Source organism: Dermacentor albipictus, chromosome 4 (genome assembly GCF_038994185.2).
Source record: "Dermacentor albipictus isolate Rhodes 1998 colony chromosome 4, USDA_Dalb.pri_finalv2, whole genome shotgun sequence".
Classification (NCBI taxonomy): Eukaryota; Metazoa; Arthropoda; class Arachnida; order Ixodida; family Ixodidae; genus Dermacentor; species Dermacentor albipictus.
The window spans coordinates 5,617,495-5,634,770 of NC_091824.1; the positions used below are offsets into that span (position 1 = coordinate 5,617,495).

The 17,276-nt window shown below is 47.2% G+C and overlaps 1 protein-coding gene across 1 annotated transcript in view; it reads right to left on the minus strand.

Annotated features, from left to right (window-relative positions):
- Positions 1-17,276, minus strand: part of LOC139059024 (collagen alpha-1(II) chain-like) — a 1,291,347-nt gene that overhangs the window by 260,129 nt on the left and 1,013,942 nt on the right. Inside the window, exon 32 of the mRNA XM_070536814.1 lies at positions 13,698-13,805. Coding sequence (XP_070392915.1) covers positions 13,698-13,805 — 108 coding nt within the window. The remainder of the gene's footprint in view (positions 1-13,697; positions 13,806-17,276) is intronic.

The following is a 17,276-nucleotide window of genomic DNA, read 5'->3' on the forward strand; positions in this document are numbered from 1 at the left end:
CTTGGAGTACCACAACACCTACCCAGATGCCATGGCGGGCTTCCGACGCGGTCGATCATCGATCGATAACGTCGTCGACCTGGTCACCTACATTCAACATGAGAAACGCCGTAAGCGTCTCTGCGCGTCCTTATTCCTCGACGTTAAAGGGGCGTATGACAACGTTACGCATGAAGCCATCCTCTCTGCTCTCGCAGAGGTAGGAGTGGGTGGTCGGATGTTTCAATGGATACGGAGCTATCTATCCATGCGATCCTTTTTTGTAAGCACCGAGGAAGGCCATACTTCTCTACATTATAGCTACCGCGGCGTCCCCCAGGGCGGTGTACTTAGCCCCGTGTTATTCAATCTAACACTAATTGCTCTCCTTGAGGACGTGCCCACCACAGTCAGGCTATCAATGTACGCGGATGACATCTGCATATGGACCTCTGCAGTAACACGCCTACAGCTGCGAGCGAGAATTCAGAAAGCCGCGACACAAACTGCTGTCTACCTCCGTAATCGAGGCCTCGAAATTTCCTCCGAGAAATGCGCACTGGTGCCATTTACGCGCAAACCCATGGCAAACTACAGTGTAACGATAAATGGCCAAGTAATACGACGGGTCCGATCGTACAAGTTTCTAGGTGTCATAATCGACAGGGACTTGTCATGGAGCCCACACATATCTTACGTGAAAAAACGGCTGACAGGCATATGCCACCTGTTCAAATTTTTCGCTGGCAAGACCTGGGGAATGTCGCCTAGTGCCATGTTACAACTGTACAGGGTGCTTTTTCTGGGATTTCTGCGATACAGCTTGCCAGCAATAAACAACACAGGCAAAACGAATCTACGCACTATACAAAGTCTTCAGGGTCAAGTGCTCCGGATCTGTCTAGGCCTGCCTCAGAGTGCTTCAACAGTGGCTACGATAGCAATCGCTAGAGACCACCTTGTCAAGACCCACATTGAAATTGAAGTACTCAGGACCCATATAAGGCATCTAGCCAGGACTCCTCGTCACCATTTAGCCTCTCTACCAGCGGACAGGCCACACACATCTTTCAGCCAAACGATAACTGCATATGATGAATCATTGCCAGCTTGTTTCACTCCGGCTGCGAGACCTTCGATACCTCCATGGTGCCTCGCTCAGCCGAAAATCAACCTCGCAATACCTGGTATCTCGAAAAAAGCTGATCTGTCATCACCAGCCCTTAGACAGCTCACGCTCCTATATTTGTACGAGAACTACCGTGACTCTACGCATATTTACACTGATGGATCTGCCCTTCCAAGCAGCTCCGCGGCGGCAATCGTCATACCAGCGAAAGCTACAACAATAAAATTTAAGACGAGCCACGCGACAACATCGACAGCAGCAGAGCTCGCAGCGCTCTTTACTGCTCTTCATCACATTGGTGATGAACCGCCACACAAATGGACAATATTCTGTGACTCGAAGGCGGCACTGCAGTCTCTACTGTCACCTTTACGACGCGGACCGCACGAACAACTTATATTCCATATGACAGAGATATTACACCATATAAGTGTTGCAGGCCACGACATAACCTTTCAGTGGCTTCCAAGTCACTGCGGGATTGTCGGCAATGAACGGGCGGATCACGCTGCCCGCTCAGCCCATACTGAGGAGCGCCACGTCCCCATTCCTCTTTCTAGAACTGACGCTGCACGGAAGCTCCGCCTACTTGCTCGGCAGTGCACCGCGTCGCAATGGAATGAGCCACATTTAAGAAATCCGCGACTGCACTCACTTGATCCAACATTAAGTCTTCGAGCGCCATCACAGCTTCGCCGTAGAGACGCCACGCTTTTATATCGACTTTGGTTGGGCGTTGCCTTTACTAAAGCCTATGCCTTCCGCATAGGGATGACCGACACCCCAACCTGTGACCACTGCGGCCATGAAGAATCAATTGGCCATATTTTGTGCACCTGCCCACAGTACAGTCCACAGAGGGCATGCCTCAGCCAGGAACTAGACCAACTGGACGACCAACCGCTATCCGAAAAAAAGAATTCTGCAACATCGAAAGGACCTACCGTCACAGAAGAAGGCCGTGCAAGCGCTTTTGCGCTTCTTGCGATCTACCGGCCTGTGTGAACGACTTTAACTGGAACGCCTTTTGTGTGTGTGTCTCCATGTGTGCGCGTTCGTTTTTTTTTTGCGTTTCCCTCTCTGTTATCTTTCTAACCCCTATCCCCCATCCCCAGTGTAGGGTAGCAAACCGGAGACTCATATCTGGTTAACCTCCCTGCCTTTCCTCTTCATTCTCTCTCTCTCTCTCAATCTTTATAAAAACCTAAGCATTTATACCCCTCTGTTGAGGGCTATAAATATTTAGGTATTACGCTAACAAACAGTGTAACATAGTCAAGATATATTACTGAAATATGCGCATTCACTTCTAAAAATCTCGGTTTCTTGAAGCACAAACTAAAGACAGCTCCATATTGTCACGTGGTAATGACGTTAAAGAACACAGTAGCAATACTGTGAAAGACAAAACTAGCTTTATTTGGGTGAACCTGTGCCCCCAAAGACAGGTTACACTTGAAGCACAACGATAGCGCCGAGCACAGTCGGCGATCGTCGAAAATCTGCTCAGCGGGTCCAGGGCGTCGGCTTTTATAGATGAGCCGTCGAGTGTTGCACAGTGTAAGCGCTGGGACCCGCGTGTCTTCCACAAAGTTCTACACCATTCGCGTCGCGCATACAAGCAATCAGATTACTTAAGATGCGGGGAAAGACAGCGGATGGAACCATCGATAACATTCCAGAAACTTCCTTTACATGCAGGCGCGTCCCGCGCTGTGCAATAACATTTGTTAGGGGGTGAGAAGTCGTAACCCGATAAAGATATAGAAGTACCCGTGTCATTACCCGCTCTTAAATAGCATCGTCCCGATGCTACAAATATAAGAGAGTGACACACAAAAGGACACTTCATAAACAAAAGTGACAAAACAACGAAAATAAACAGTCCAAAGCTCAGTTACACGAAGTCCCAAAGTTCATTGACGCTGGTAGTACGGCTTCAGCCGCACAACGTGGACTATTTCAGATCGTGAGCGACGCCGCTGTGATAGCGAAATGCCGTCTGGCACGACGTCATAGTCCAGTGCGCCAATACGTCGGATGATCTTGTATGGTCCGAAATAGCGGCGCAAAAGTTTCTCGCTCAGTCCTCGTCGGTGTATAGGGGTCCAAACCCAAACACGGTCACCGAGCTGGTACTCGACGAAGCGTCGTCGGAGGTTGTAGTGCCGGCTGTGGGTACGCTGCGGGTACTTGATCCGTAGGCGGGCGAGCTGTCGGGCTTCCTCGCGCGCTGGAGATAGGTCGCGGCGTCAACCGTCTCTTCGTCGGTGAAGTGCGGCAAAATGACGTCGAGCGTCGTCGTCGGGTTCCCGCCATAAACCAGCTTAAACGGCGTGAACTGTGTTGTTTCTTTCGCCGCCGTGTTGTACGCAAAGGTTACGTATGGCAGGACGGCGTCCCACCTCTTGTGCTTGACGTCGACGTACATTGCTAGCATGTCGGCGAGAGTCTTGTTCAGGCGCTCCGTGAGACCATTCGTCTGCGGGTGGCAGGCAGTTGCACTCCTGTGGCTTGCATGGCTGTACTACAGAATAGCTTGGGTGAGCTCTGCGCTAAACGCCGTTCCTCTGTCGGTGATGAGGACTTCTGGGGCACCGTGACGCAGCAGAATGTTCTGGACGAAAAATTTCGCCACTTTGGCTGCGCTCCCTTTCGGTAGAGCTTTATTTAAGCGAAGCGGGTGAGATAGTCGGTCGCCACGACGATCCACTTATTTCCGGATGTTGACGCCGGAAACGGTTCCAACAAATCCATCCCGATCGGCTGAAATGGTCGGCAAGGAGGTTTGATCGGCTGTAGTAATCCTGCTGGCCTTGTCGGTGGTGTCTTGCGTCGCTGACAGTCTTGGCATGTCTTGTCGTAACGGGCGACGTCGGCGGTCAGACACGGCCAGTAATACCTTTCCTGTATCCTCGGCAGCGTTCGGGAGAATCCGAGGTGCCCAGTGGTTGGATCGTCATGTAGGGCGTACAGTACTTCTGGACGCAGCGCTGACGGAACAACAAGAAGGCAGCTGGTGCGGACTGGTGAGAAGTTCTTCTTTACGAGCAGGCTGTTTTGTAATGTGAACGAACGAAATCTGTGCTTAAATGCCCTAGGTACTACGTCAATGTTCCCTTCCAAATACTCGACGAGGCCTTTTAGCTCCGGATCTGCTCGTTGCTGTTTAGTGAAATCTTCTGCGCTTATTATTCCGAGGAAGGCATCGTCATCCTCGTCGTCTTCCGGCGGGGGATCAGTGGGGGTGCGTTATAGGCAGTCGGCATATGAGTGTTTTCATCCGGATTTGTAGATTACCGTGACGTCATATTCTTGCACTCTGAGGCTCCACCGCGGCAGCCGTCCTGAAGGGTCCTTTATGTTAGCTAGCCAACACAACGCACAGCGCGTGATGGTCACTGACGACTTTGAATGCATGGCCTGCCATATAGGTAAGGGCGGAAATTTGCTGTAGCCCAAATGATGGCGAGGCATTCCTTTTCAGTCATATAATAATATCCTTTTGCTTTTGACAGAGACCGGCTAGCATAGGATACCACACGTTCATGTCCATCTTTCTTCTGGACTAGGACGGCACCGAGGCCTAGGCTACTGGCGTCTGTGTGGATGTCGCTATCGGCGTCTTCGTAGAAATGTGCAACTACCGGCGGTGACTGCATGCGTCGTTTTAGTTCTTGAAATGCGTCGGCCTGCGGCGGTTGCCACTTGGACGCGACATCAGATTTGGTTAGATGCGCTAGCGGCTCAGCGATGCGTGAAAAGTCGTTGACAAAGCGTGTGTAGTAGGCACACATGCCAAGGAATCTCGCACTGCCTTCTTGTCGATGGGCTGCGGGAACTTTGCGATGGCAGCTGTTTTCTGTGGGTCGGGGCGTAGTCCGGATTTGCTGATGACGTCGCCTAGGAACAGAAGCTTATCGTAAGCGAAGCGGCACTTTTCGGGCTTCAGAGCGAGCCCTGATGACTTGATGACCTATAGTACAGACGCAAGCCGCCTAAGGTGATCGTCGAAATTTCCGGTGAAGACGACGACGTCATCCAAGAAAACAAGACAGGTCTGCCACTTCAATCCTGCTAACACCGTGTCCATTATGCACTGGGACGTTGCAGGCGCCGAGCACAGTGGGAATGACGTGACCTTGAACTCGTAGAGGCCATCTGGCGTGATGAAGGCAATTTTTTCGCGATTGTTCTCGTCGACTTCGATTTCCCTGTATCTAGACTTGAGGTCCATCGACGAGAAGTACTTAGCGCTGCAGAGCCGATCCAATCCATCGTCTATCCGTGGAAGGGGATATACGTCTTCTTGATCTTGTTCCATCGACAATACTCGACGCAGAAACGTAGGGGAGTACGGCAGTGCGATTAAAAGACGGGACAAGAGAATACACATAGGGACACACACACCGCCGTGTGTCCCTATCTGTCTTCTTTTGTCCCGTCTTTTAATCGCGCTACCGTACTCCCATTGAAGATGCATAACTAGCAAGCCCACGTTGCAACCATCGAGAAACGAAGGGTACCGTCGTTTTGCTTCACCAGGACAACAGGAGATGCCCACGGGCTTTTCGACGGTGGGACGATGTCGTCGCGGAGCACTTCGTCGAATTGTTGCCTAATAGCTTCACGTTCTTGCGTCGAAACTCAGTAAAGGCTCTGGCGGAGTAGTAGCGCACTCTTCTGTTATTAGGCGGTGCTTCGCAACTGGTGTATGTCGATTCCTCGATGACGTCGAAAAGCAGTCCTTGTATCGTTGGAGAAGACTTCTGAGCTATTGTTGCTTGCTCGTGGGGAGGCTTGGGTTTACGTCAAAGTCTGATTCGGGAGCTATGGTCGTCGGGGTAGATGCGGCAGAACCGGAGGGAACAAACGCGTTACTGGTTTCCAGAATTTCCTCGATGTACGCGATCGTAGTGCTCTTTCTGACGTGTTTTAACACCTGGCTGAAATTGTTCAGCAACACTTTAGCTTTTCCTTCCTGCAGTCGAGCGATCCCTGTTGCGACGCCAATGTTACACGGTCTACCAGTAGACATTGGTCACCCTCGATGACGTCTTCTACGTTGCCAGGTGTTTTGGTGCAGACGGAAATGACAATACTGGAGCGAGGCGGGATGCTGACTTGACTTTCGAGCACGCTTAAGGCATGGTGATTACGAGAGCTCTCCGGCGGTATCGCTCGATCTTCCGAGAGCGTTATCGACTTCGACTTCAGGTCGATGATTGCGCCGTGTTGGTTCAGGAAGTCCCTGCCTAGAGTGACGTCTCGTGAACACTGTTGGAGGATAACAAAGGTGGCAGGGTAAGTCCAGTCATGAACGGTAATTCTTGCCGTGCAGATTCCAGTCGGCGTAATGAAGTGTCCTCCAGTGGTACGAATTTGAGCGCCCGCCCATGCAGTCTTAACCTATTTCAACTGGGCGGCGATGTGTCCACTCATCACGGAGTATTCGGCCCCTGTGTCGACTAAGGCAGTAGCTGCGTGGCTGTCGAGAAGCACGTCGAGGCCGGTGGTTCTTTGTCTGGCGTTACAGTTAGGTTTTGGCGTCGGATCATGGCTGTGTCGTGTTGACCTGTGGCTGGTATGGGACGTCGCAAGGTCTTTTTTCGTCGTCATATTCTTTCCTTCCACACTTCGTCCCGACCGCGGCGTGTCGTTATGTCGTCGGCGGCGGAGGATCTTCGTCAGTTCGACAAACAGCAACCGCACCTCCATCGGTTGCTGCTTTTAGTTTTCCGGATATGGGCTCGCTGACCGGCCTCGGGCTGGGCCAGTGTATAGACGGTGCTGCGGCGACAGGCAGCGGCCTGGTGATGGCGAACGGGACGGTCGTCAAGGGCTCCACTGAGTAGCGGCGAGGTAGTCGGCGATGTAACGAGGGCGTTCAGCTTCTCTCGGGCGCTGTTCGTCGACGGCGAAGCCTCGCAATCCCAGGTCGCGGTACGGGAATCGGCGGTACACATGGCCAGCTAGCAGAGCGGGCGGTGGTTGAGGGCGCGCGAAATGTCCGTCTTCCTTCCGTAGGTGCACTGGTTGACTGGTGGCCGTGCTAGCGGCGGCGGCGGCGGCGGACGACGGAATTGCGGCGTTACAGGGCGTTGGCCAGGTCGCGGACGGGGACCTTGACGGCGTGCGACGGCGTCGGAGGTCATCGTTTCTGGGTGGGGATGCGGTAATTGAGGTTGCACCTCAGGAACTCCCTGCAATCGCTGAACCTCATCTTTCACGATGTCAGCGATCGAAGCTACTTGAGCCTGCGAGGAAGGCAAGACATTGCACAGTTCTTCGCGCACAGTGGCCCTGATGGTCTCTTGGAGATCAACGGAGCCCAGCGCTTCAATGGCGCACTGAGGTGTGAGCACTTGGTGGTTACATTGCCTAGTGTGCATTTCTCAAGTGTTTTCAATTGTTGTAGCCTCTGTCAGGAACTCAGCTACGGTCTTCGGTGGGTTTCGGATAAGTCAGGCGAAAAGTTTTTGCTCTACGCCTCGCATCAAGAAACGTACTTTTTTTTCTATTCGGACATTTCAGGGTCGGCGTGCCGGAAAAGACGGGTCATCTCTTCTGAGAAGATGGCGATAGTTTCATTGGCTAGTTGGGCTCGGGTTTCTCGCAGAACTTCGGCACTTTTCGAACAACGCTCGTGAGCGTCCTCAGAGAGTTTCTGCGGAACAGGTCCCATGTTGCAAGGGTAGACTCCCGGTTCTCGTATCATGTCCTCGCGGCATCTTCCAAGGAGAAGTAGACATGTCGTAGCTTATCCTCAGATGCCCAGTTGTTAAAGGTCGAGATCCTTTCTGAGCTTTCGAGCCAGGTTTCCGGATCCTCCGACGTAGCTCCACGGAGGGTGAGGGGCTCTTTGGGTTGTTGAAGTACAACGGGTGACACTAGGGCTGCCATTGTGCTTGTCTTGGCCACAATCTTTTTGGTCTTCTCAGGTAGAAGTCCGTGCTCCGGGGGCAGCTGTAGTAGACGACGGCTTGCTCGATGGTCCGGAACTACCTTGGTGCTCTCTTTGCGGTCCGGGCTTGGATCAGGGCTTGTCGGGGCGTCCGGTACATGGACGAAAAGCACCTCCACCAGAGGTGACGTGGTAGTGACGTTAAAGAACACAGTAGCAACACTGTGAAAGACAAAACTAGCTTTTATGGGGTGAACCTGTGCACACAAAGACAGGCTACACTTAAAGCACAACGATAGCGGCGAACACAGTTGGCGATCGTCGAAAATCTGATCAGCGGGTCAAGCGCGTCGGCTTTCACAGATCGGTCGTCGAATGTTCCAGAGTAACCGCTGGGGCCCGCATGTCTTCCACAAAGTTCTACACCATTCGCGCCACGCATACATGCGATCAGATTACCCAAGTTGCGGGGAAAGACAGCGGATGAAACTATCGATAACATTTCAGAAATTTCCTTTACATGCAGGTGCGTTCCGCGCTGTGTGATAACATATGTTAGGTGGTGTGAAGTGGTAACCCGAAAAAGATAACCCGATAACACGTGTCAATATGAAATAAAGCTGCTGGCCTATTACGCACTTATAAAATCTAAATTAGATTACGCTACTGTCGTTTCGAATCCATATCTCATGAAAGATATTAGCAAACTTGAGATCGTGCACCGAAAAGCGGTCTGTTCAATATTCATTGCTGAGCAGACAAATGACTAGCCATCAGCACTAATGGCTAGTAATAACATCCCTGTTTTACAACACCGAAGAGCAATTGCTAGGTTTAAATTTCTGCACTAACTGTAATTTCGGAAATTTAACATTAAACCTGAAATTTACTTATTACACCAAATTTCTAGGCAAAGTAGACACACACATGGCCATACTCTTGAACCTTACTTCCCGCGCACACATTTTTTCCTGTTTTTTTTTTGTTGCTGGGACCATAAAAGAATACAATGCGCCTCCCTTACACTTCAAGCCGTGACGCATTGGGCATAACGGGTCGCAAGCTTTTCAAGCGTATCTCTTCCGTCTTTAATGAAATTTAGTCTTATTGTATTGTTTCCTGCCGCTTTTCCCCGGGAAATGTCTTGAAAGGCCCTTAGAACTTCAACGCTATTTATAAAAGGAGCCTCTGTATACTGTTCATCTCTACTTCCAATAACCCGGGTAACGAAAGAACAAATGTCATACAAGGTTGAACAGCTCACTTCAACGTTGAATCTACCTCAAGCCATACGTTCGAGAACGTTATACGCATAACTGTCACAAGCATATCTATACACTTAGATTGTGTGAAAGGCACCCTGGTTGCTTAGTGCCTTTGGCGTTGCACTGTTAAGAGCAAGTTGGATTAAATGGTGGCTTGGGATTAAATGGGATTAAATGGTGGCTAATAGCGATGAGATAGCTCAAGTGGCTGAGGAGTTCTATAGAGATTTATAGAGTACGAGTAGCACCCACGATGATAATGTGAGAAAGAATACTCTAGATGAATTTGAAATCCCAAAAGTAACGCCGGAAGAAGTAAAGAACGCCTTGAGAGCTAAGCAAAGAGGGAAGGAAGCTGGGGAGGATCAGGTTACAGCATATTTGTTGAACGGTGGTGGGAACATTGTTCTACAAAGACTGGCCACCCTATATACGCAATGCCTCATGACTTCGAGCCTACCCGAATCTAGGAAGAACGCTAACATAATCCTAATCCATAAGAAAGGGGACGCCGAAGACTTGAAAAATTATAGACTTATCAGCTTACTGTCCATTGCCTACAAGGTAATCGCAAACAGAAACAGGAACACCTTAGACTTCTGTCAACCAAGCACCAGGCAGGATTCCGTAAAGGCTACTCAACAATAGATCATGTTCACACTATCAATCAGGTGATAGAGAAATGTGCAGAATATAACCAACCCTTATATATAGCTTTGTTTGATTACGAAAAAGCGTTTGATTCAGTCGAAACATCAGCAGTATTGGAGGCATTACGGAATCAGGGTGTAGACGAGCCATATCTAAAAATGCTGAAAGATATCTATAGCGGCTCCACAGCCACCGTTGTCCTCCATAAAAAAAAGCAACAAAATCTCAATAAAGAAAGGCGTCAGACAAGGAGATACGATTTCTCCAATGCTATTTACAGCATGTGTACAGGAGGTATTCAGAGACCTGGAGTAGGAAGAATTGGGGATAAAATTTGACTGAGAATACCTTAGTACCTTGCGATTCGCTGATGCTATTGCCTTGCTTAATAACACAGGAGACCAATTGCAATGCATGCTCACTGACCTGGAGAGGCAAAGCAGAAGGGTGGGCCTAAAAATTAATCTGCAGAAAACTAAAGTAATGTTTACAGTCTCGGAAGAGAACAGCAGTTTACGATAGGTAGCGAGGCACTGGAAGTGGTAAGGGAATACATCTACCTAGGGCAGGTAGCGACCATGGATCCGGATCATGAGACTTAAATAATCAGTAAAATAAGAATAGGCTGGGGTGGGTTTGGCAAGCATTCTCAAATCCTGAACAGCAGGTTGCTACTATCGCACAAGAGAAAAGTGTATAACAGCTGTGTCTTACCAGTACTCATGTATGGGGCAGAAACTTGGAGGCTTACGAAAAGGGTGCTGCTTAAATTGAGGAAGACGCAACGAGCTATGGAAAGAAGAATGATGGGTGTAACGTTAAGGGATAAGAAAAGAGCATATTGGGTGAGGGAACAAACGTGGGTTAATGACATCTTAGTTGAAATCAAGAAAAAGAAATGGGCATGGGCAGGACATTTAATCAGGAGGGAAGATAACCGATGGTCATTAAGGGTTACGGACTGGATTCCAAGTGAAGGGCAGTGTAGCCGGGATCGGCAGAAAGTTTGGTGGGCGGATGAGATTAAGAAGTTTGCAGGGACAACATGGCCACAATTAGTACATGACCGGGGTAGTTGGAGAAGTATGGAAGAGGGCTTCGCTCGAAGAGGCCTTCGCGATGATGAAATGGTGGCTGCAGCGGCCGCATTTAGACGTTGGCGAAACTGAAAAAAACACCCGCGTACCATGCCTTGGCTGCACGTTATTAAACGCCTGGTTGTCGGCATGCTTTTCAGATGGTAAAGTTGGTGCGTAACATTCTAGAATACAATTTAATTTTCACGTTGTGTCACAGTGGCACATGTATATCTTGCTGACGTGTTAATAGCAGCAATATAGCAACATTGCAATTGCGTTGAGGCTGGAATAGTTCACCAATGTTGACGTTGATATGATACCAGGCTACTGTAGCATTTCGCATGTTCTACCTTATGCATTGTGCAGTTATGAGATATTTTCATCTTTAATTGATTATTATTTTTATCATGCATGAGGTATGTAGCTGCGTTGTGTTTATGTAGCGATTAATATTTTTCTGGCGGACATCATGTTCAGTAGCGCTTAGTGCACTTCTCCAGAGATAGGACCTGCTTCAAGTGATAAAAAAGCAATGGCCTAAGCATTCACATGGAGAAAATGTTAATAGTTGCAGCAGTTCGCCTAAAGTAGACACAGTTGTGCATAAAAGTAATAAACTTGACGACACCAAATACACAAGACGTCATCACTGTTTTCATACAACGTGTCCCCAAAAGTGTAAAATCTTTAAGGAGTTGCCATCGCGAATAGGTACTTCTCCCTCCACGCACAATACCCGCTGCATAAAAATGACGAACACACCCACGTTTCACAGTGGATTCATAGTAATCTATGATAATGTATCACATATAGTGATAAAAATGAATACCTTCTTTCGCATACAGGATAGCCGAAAGTGGAAGTCGAGGAGCCCGAATGGCGAGACTAGAAATGAAATAGACCTTATACTCTGCGCTAACCCTGGCATCATACAGTTAATAAAATGTGCGTGGGAACATTGGCCTTGTTTTTACCGGGCAGTGGAGTCTCAAAATCGCTTATGTCGGCCTCACTCATGTGTTATTTAGGTATCTACGTTTCTTTCGCCAAAACACAAAACCCAAAGTGGCAGCATCCCAAACGCTAACAAACTTTTATTTATCGGAAACCGTTAAAGGCACACACGTGTCCGCACATGTTGCTCTGTGGGGGAAATAATGCGCTCACAAGCTCTCGCAGAAATGCCAGTGCACCGGCAAGGAACGTTGCGGGCATATTTGCGCAACCTGATGCTGAGGACAGAAGTGCTGCTGTTCAATCAGGTGATTACTGCTGAGATTCACCTGCGAAATCGGGACATGAGCATGACATGCATAATTAGAAAGCAAGTTGCGCAACTTATTCATTACCTAATACGGAACGGCAATTTTCCAAGCATATACGCCTGCTTAAGCAATGTACGACAGAACTGCGCTATTGGTTGCATATTACAGCGCTGCTGTTAGATTCTGGTTCACCCGAAAATAAACGGCAACAGAAAATCAGTGCTTTGTCAGTTCCTGCGTAACAAAATTATGATTTCTCGTATATTCTAATTACAATACGATCCTATTATAAATGAAGCTTAGAACGACAGACAGCTGAGCTAGTTGGTAAGGATTCATTAAACAGGTGAGTCGTGCGGACAGGACACAAGAGTAGAGAAGTGGACAGCACGTTTGGCGTTCGTATTGTCCACTTCTCTACCCTTGTGTCCTGTCTGCACGCCTCATCTCTTTTTTGCATAGTGAATAGCCGCAATTTCGAAAATGTTGTGACAACGTTTTTTTTTTAGAAGTTGATTGAGTTTAATAAGGCGCTTGTGCGAGGCGGAGGGCCTACAAGAATCAGGATGTATGCTGCAATTCTACAAACGAGCATGCGCGCGTGACGAACGTGTGCACACGAAGTATTTGTCGTTGAAATGTGGGTGCCTGGATGTTACAGCGGTCGCACAGCCTGTGCTGTGACCGTAATTGACATTGCCGCTAACGCTGTCTAGAAGCGGGACGGCAATAACGGCCACTTACACACACCTCAAACGGCAGTCCGAAAAGTGCCTGCCTCGTCTTTCAATTGCTGCGTAACAGATCTAGGTTTTCTCTTCTGAGGCACTTGCGCTTGGCGGCGGGCTTAGAATAATCAAGATATATGTTGGACTTGGTCGCACGTGCGCGCTTCACGTACGTCGCTTGTAATGGTGGTCTAACGTCGAGAATAGCTTAGCTGTATTTCGACTTTCACGCGCTGGAATTGAGGTGGACTTTTTTTTACTTTCGTGTTTTAGAATCTTAGTTTTTACGTTATTCGTGCTCGTTGTGCGTTATTCGGGATACGTAATCACTTTGTACGTTATAGTATTGATAAACCAGCCTCTGCATTGTCGCCTGGACGATCGGAGGCTTATGAAGTGAAAGAAATTTTGGATTTTTTCAGGTTCTCCCTATTTCATCTTCTGTATTTCGTGGTAAAAATAAAGCAGGGTGATAATGAGGAAAAATGTCATCTTGATGACATTATGGACGGTTTTGTATCATTCCCCTGCGTGTTTCTTAATTCAGGCTATAAACCTGGCAAACCACCCTCTGAGCCCTTTCAATCTATGTTCATACATGAGTGGTAAAGGTGCCAGCTACTAGATGAAGTCCAAGTAAACAAGGCGCCTGGCGTATTTGCCATTATATTAGTACGCCCAGCGCACGGTGTCCAACCTGTTGTCCTGTCTCGCCTGGTGGCCCCTGCGATCCGGCGTCTCCTTGTTGTCCTTTGTCACCTGGTGCTCCAATCGCGCCCTTAGCACCTGCCACGCCAGGAGCACCCTGCAAATATGCATTTCAATGTTATTATTTGGCTTGTACACGTGAAGAGACGATTATTCGCAAGCTCATTGTTTTATGTTAGCTGCCTGTTATATATGTTATGAATCGTGTCACTCCCTGCAATCGCTTTCTTGTAATCCGGGTTCGCCGATGTTAGCCAGTTCATGCCAGTGAACGTCGTCGTAATAGCGAAGTGCCCTACTTTGTGGTAATTAGTGAGAGATAAGCGCTATGATTTACTGAGACAACAGTGTAGATTTTGCAAGGAGCAGCACGGACTTAGCAGTACTTAGGACAAACGAGCGGTAAAGCGCCAAAAGAACGGAAAAATATTTGATAAAAATATAATGCACATCCTACGCACTCTCGGAATCGAAGCAATGCGAAGCATTGCAGCGATTCCCAGAGTATGCAATTGCAAAGCCTCGCCAGATGGGCCACCGTGTTTGTGTAGACGACCATAGTTTTGGGTGATGAAAACAACGAGACGCCGTCAACGGCGATGACATGATGGTGACAACATGATGTGTAACCTTTTCATGCACCGGCGAAGAAAATGTACACGTAAAAGTCTTGCTTGGGCTAGTTGGTTCATGCTTGAATTAGTAAAGGCAAGGCGCAGAAGACCAGGACTCAAGAAGAACACAAACGCCGGTCCTGTCATTTGTGTTCTTCTTCTTGAGTCCTGGTCTTTTGTGCCTTGCCTTTACTAATCCAAAATTTTCACGTTTCGTTACTAAACCAGCCGGCACTAGAAGAGGTACAATGATGAATAAAATTATGTAACGTAACTTACTGCAACGAAAGCACTGGGGATTGTGGACTGATGAAGAAGGGAGGACCGTCTAACACAGCCTCCCAACGAACTAGTTGCCACGGAAGACGAATGAGACATACTGACAGGCACTAGCATTTGTAAGCAGCTTGCTTCTATACCATGTGATGCTCACGAGAGAGATTGACAAGCCGGTTACATAAACCTCGTCATGCCGTCCGCGTCACATTGCCGTTTTACTATCGTCATCTGTTCAGAAACGTCATCCCACTGTCATCAGACTGCCTTCGTAATTTCACTGATGACATTCATTCTTCGTCAGTCATCCTAATAACGCTGCCGTCACTCAGTTGTGATGATGGCTTTATCGTCATGGTTTCATTATCAGTGCATCGTAGTCGGACAGTCCCTGTCGTGCATCCATCGTCATACCATCGCCGTCATGTCGTCGTCCTCAAGCCAGCGTCGTTATACCACCATCACAATTTCTGATTCCGGATATTATTGCCGTTTAAGCAATCTTGAGCAGCCTTTGCTATCTTTGGGAATATGTGACGACTTCTAGAAAAGCATTTGATTCTATAAATCGTGATACCTTGTTCAGTACGTTAAACCCCTATAGCAAGCACGACTTTGCGCTTGATTTGATAAGGTCATAATAAGGTCATAGGAAACTGTTTCTACAAGTAAATAATTTTAAGTCTCGAGCTTGGTGGGTCAATGTAGGTGTACGCCAGGGCAGTATATTGCGGAACGTTATTTTTAACATTTTTGGTAACGATCTACTGAACGTTGATGTTTACACGTGCAATATAGTCGATACCGGTGACACTATGTTTTTTTTATATATTCGCTCTACCCAATGGATTACAAGAGGGAGTGCAGTGTTGAATAAACTGCGGACATGGTCATCGATAATGATTGTAATTGAAAATGGTCGGTACTATGAATTCGAAACAGAATATAGCGGTGGCACTAAGAAAACGCAAATTCCTTTCTAGGATGATTTAAGAATGAACAAAGCTACTGTTGAATTTGTAAACTCTGTGAAATTTTTACCTGTATATCTTTATGATACCATGACCTGGCACAGTCACATAGATTTTCTTGCGATATGCCTTCACAAATTACTGTAATTCTTTCTTCATTGATCTATTTTGCTGGTTCTATTTAATACCTCATACATAATTCACTTTTTGTGAGCCCTTTAAATTATTGTTCACTTGTGTGGGGTATGACTTCTGAAACGAACGCGAGAATATTGTGCATACTGCAAAAGAAGGCTCTTCGCACTGTTTACAACTAATCATATCATTTCCCTTCAGCACCCTTACTTTATGAATTTAAAACACCAAAGTAAAGGCCTTTTTAAAGTGCTGCTTAACACATTCTTATAAAAATGAAGAGAAAGGAATTACAATCTAGCCTAATTGTATGGCTAACCTGACGCAACGCAAAGCTCTGCAATACCAGAAAGCCAGAATAATCGCACGCACCAAAATCGCGCACAAAGAACTAATCGCAAACGTTGCGCTCCAAGCTGCCTCGATTGCTAAGTGAAATTCCTGTTAATGAAATTGATATTCTGCCTTGTTCTCCGCCTGATATTGTTGCTTTTTTTCCCCTTGTGTCAGTTGTATGCTATAATCTAAGGTTAGAAAATGCATTGAGAGGTGGTGCGTTTTTCCTTTCCTCTCTTTTTTAACATCTATTTTTTTCATCTCGGATGTTTATATCTGGTAGGTTCTAGTGCTGAATTGTCAGGAATTAGAAAAACTATTTCCGCTCTGCCGTTCCTTTTATTTTACGGGTATTGGGGGTTAGTTAAACTGCCACAAGCAGCTGTTTTTCCCACTTTCTTTCCGAATTACGGTATTTTGCTTCGTGGAACGAAAGTATACTACTAATGCCGTCGTCGTTACGTCGCCTTTGCCCTTCCACTGACGCCACTCCTTCATCGCCTTTCAATCTCCGTCTCTACGTCGTCGCCATGCCTTGTGTTGCCTATGGACGGCATTGGCAAGCGAATGCGAACTAAACCGATACCGGAGACAGTGTACATCACATGGGGTCAAAGCAATAAAAGTTTCGGAATTACCACGTCAGATTTAAATGCAGCAATTAGTGAGTCCCAAATTGCCTAATGTTATTCGCATTGACGTCGATAGGGATAGTGAGATGAGTTGTAACACAATTTTATTAGTATTGGTTCATTGTTCAAACTGTATTTTCTTACATTTATTGTAAGGATCTTTAATGCTAGTCCCTTATCTATGTTTCTTGCTTTATTTTTTAATAGATACTGCATTTCCACATTTCGGGATTTTAGCAAGGTAGAAAAACAATCACCTACACTATACAACATAGCAAAGTGCAAATAAAAAAAGAACAGTGGCAAGTTGTATCAAAGAGCATTCATGTCAAGCAGTTCGCCAAGCCTTTGCCTAGTAGTGGTTCAGAAGGTGATTATTTCGTGAAGATAAGCTTTATAGTGTGCTTTATTTAGTTGAAATAAGAACTTCAGTCGGCTGAGGTAATTTCTTTCACTGACTGATGGCATGTTAGCTCTTGTTATGAAATCATTAACTCGAGTTCTGTTAAAGAGGTTGCACATTCTCTGCACCCTCTCTGCCTTATTATTATTAGTTTTAGTGTGAGGGACCCAGATAATATAAGCATAATCTAGAGTAGGAAGG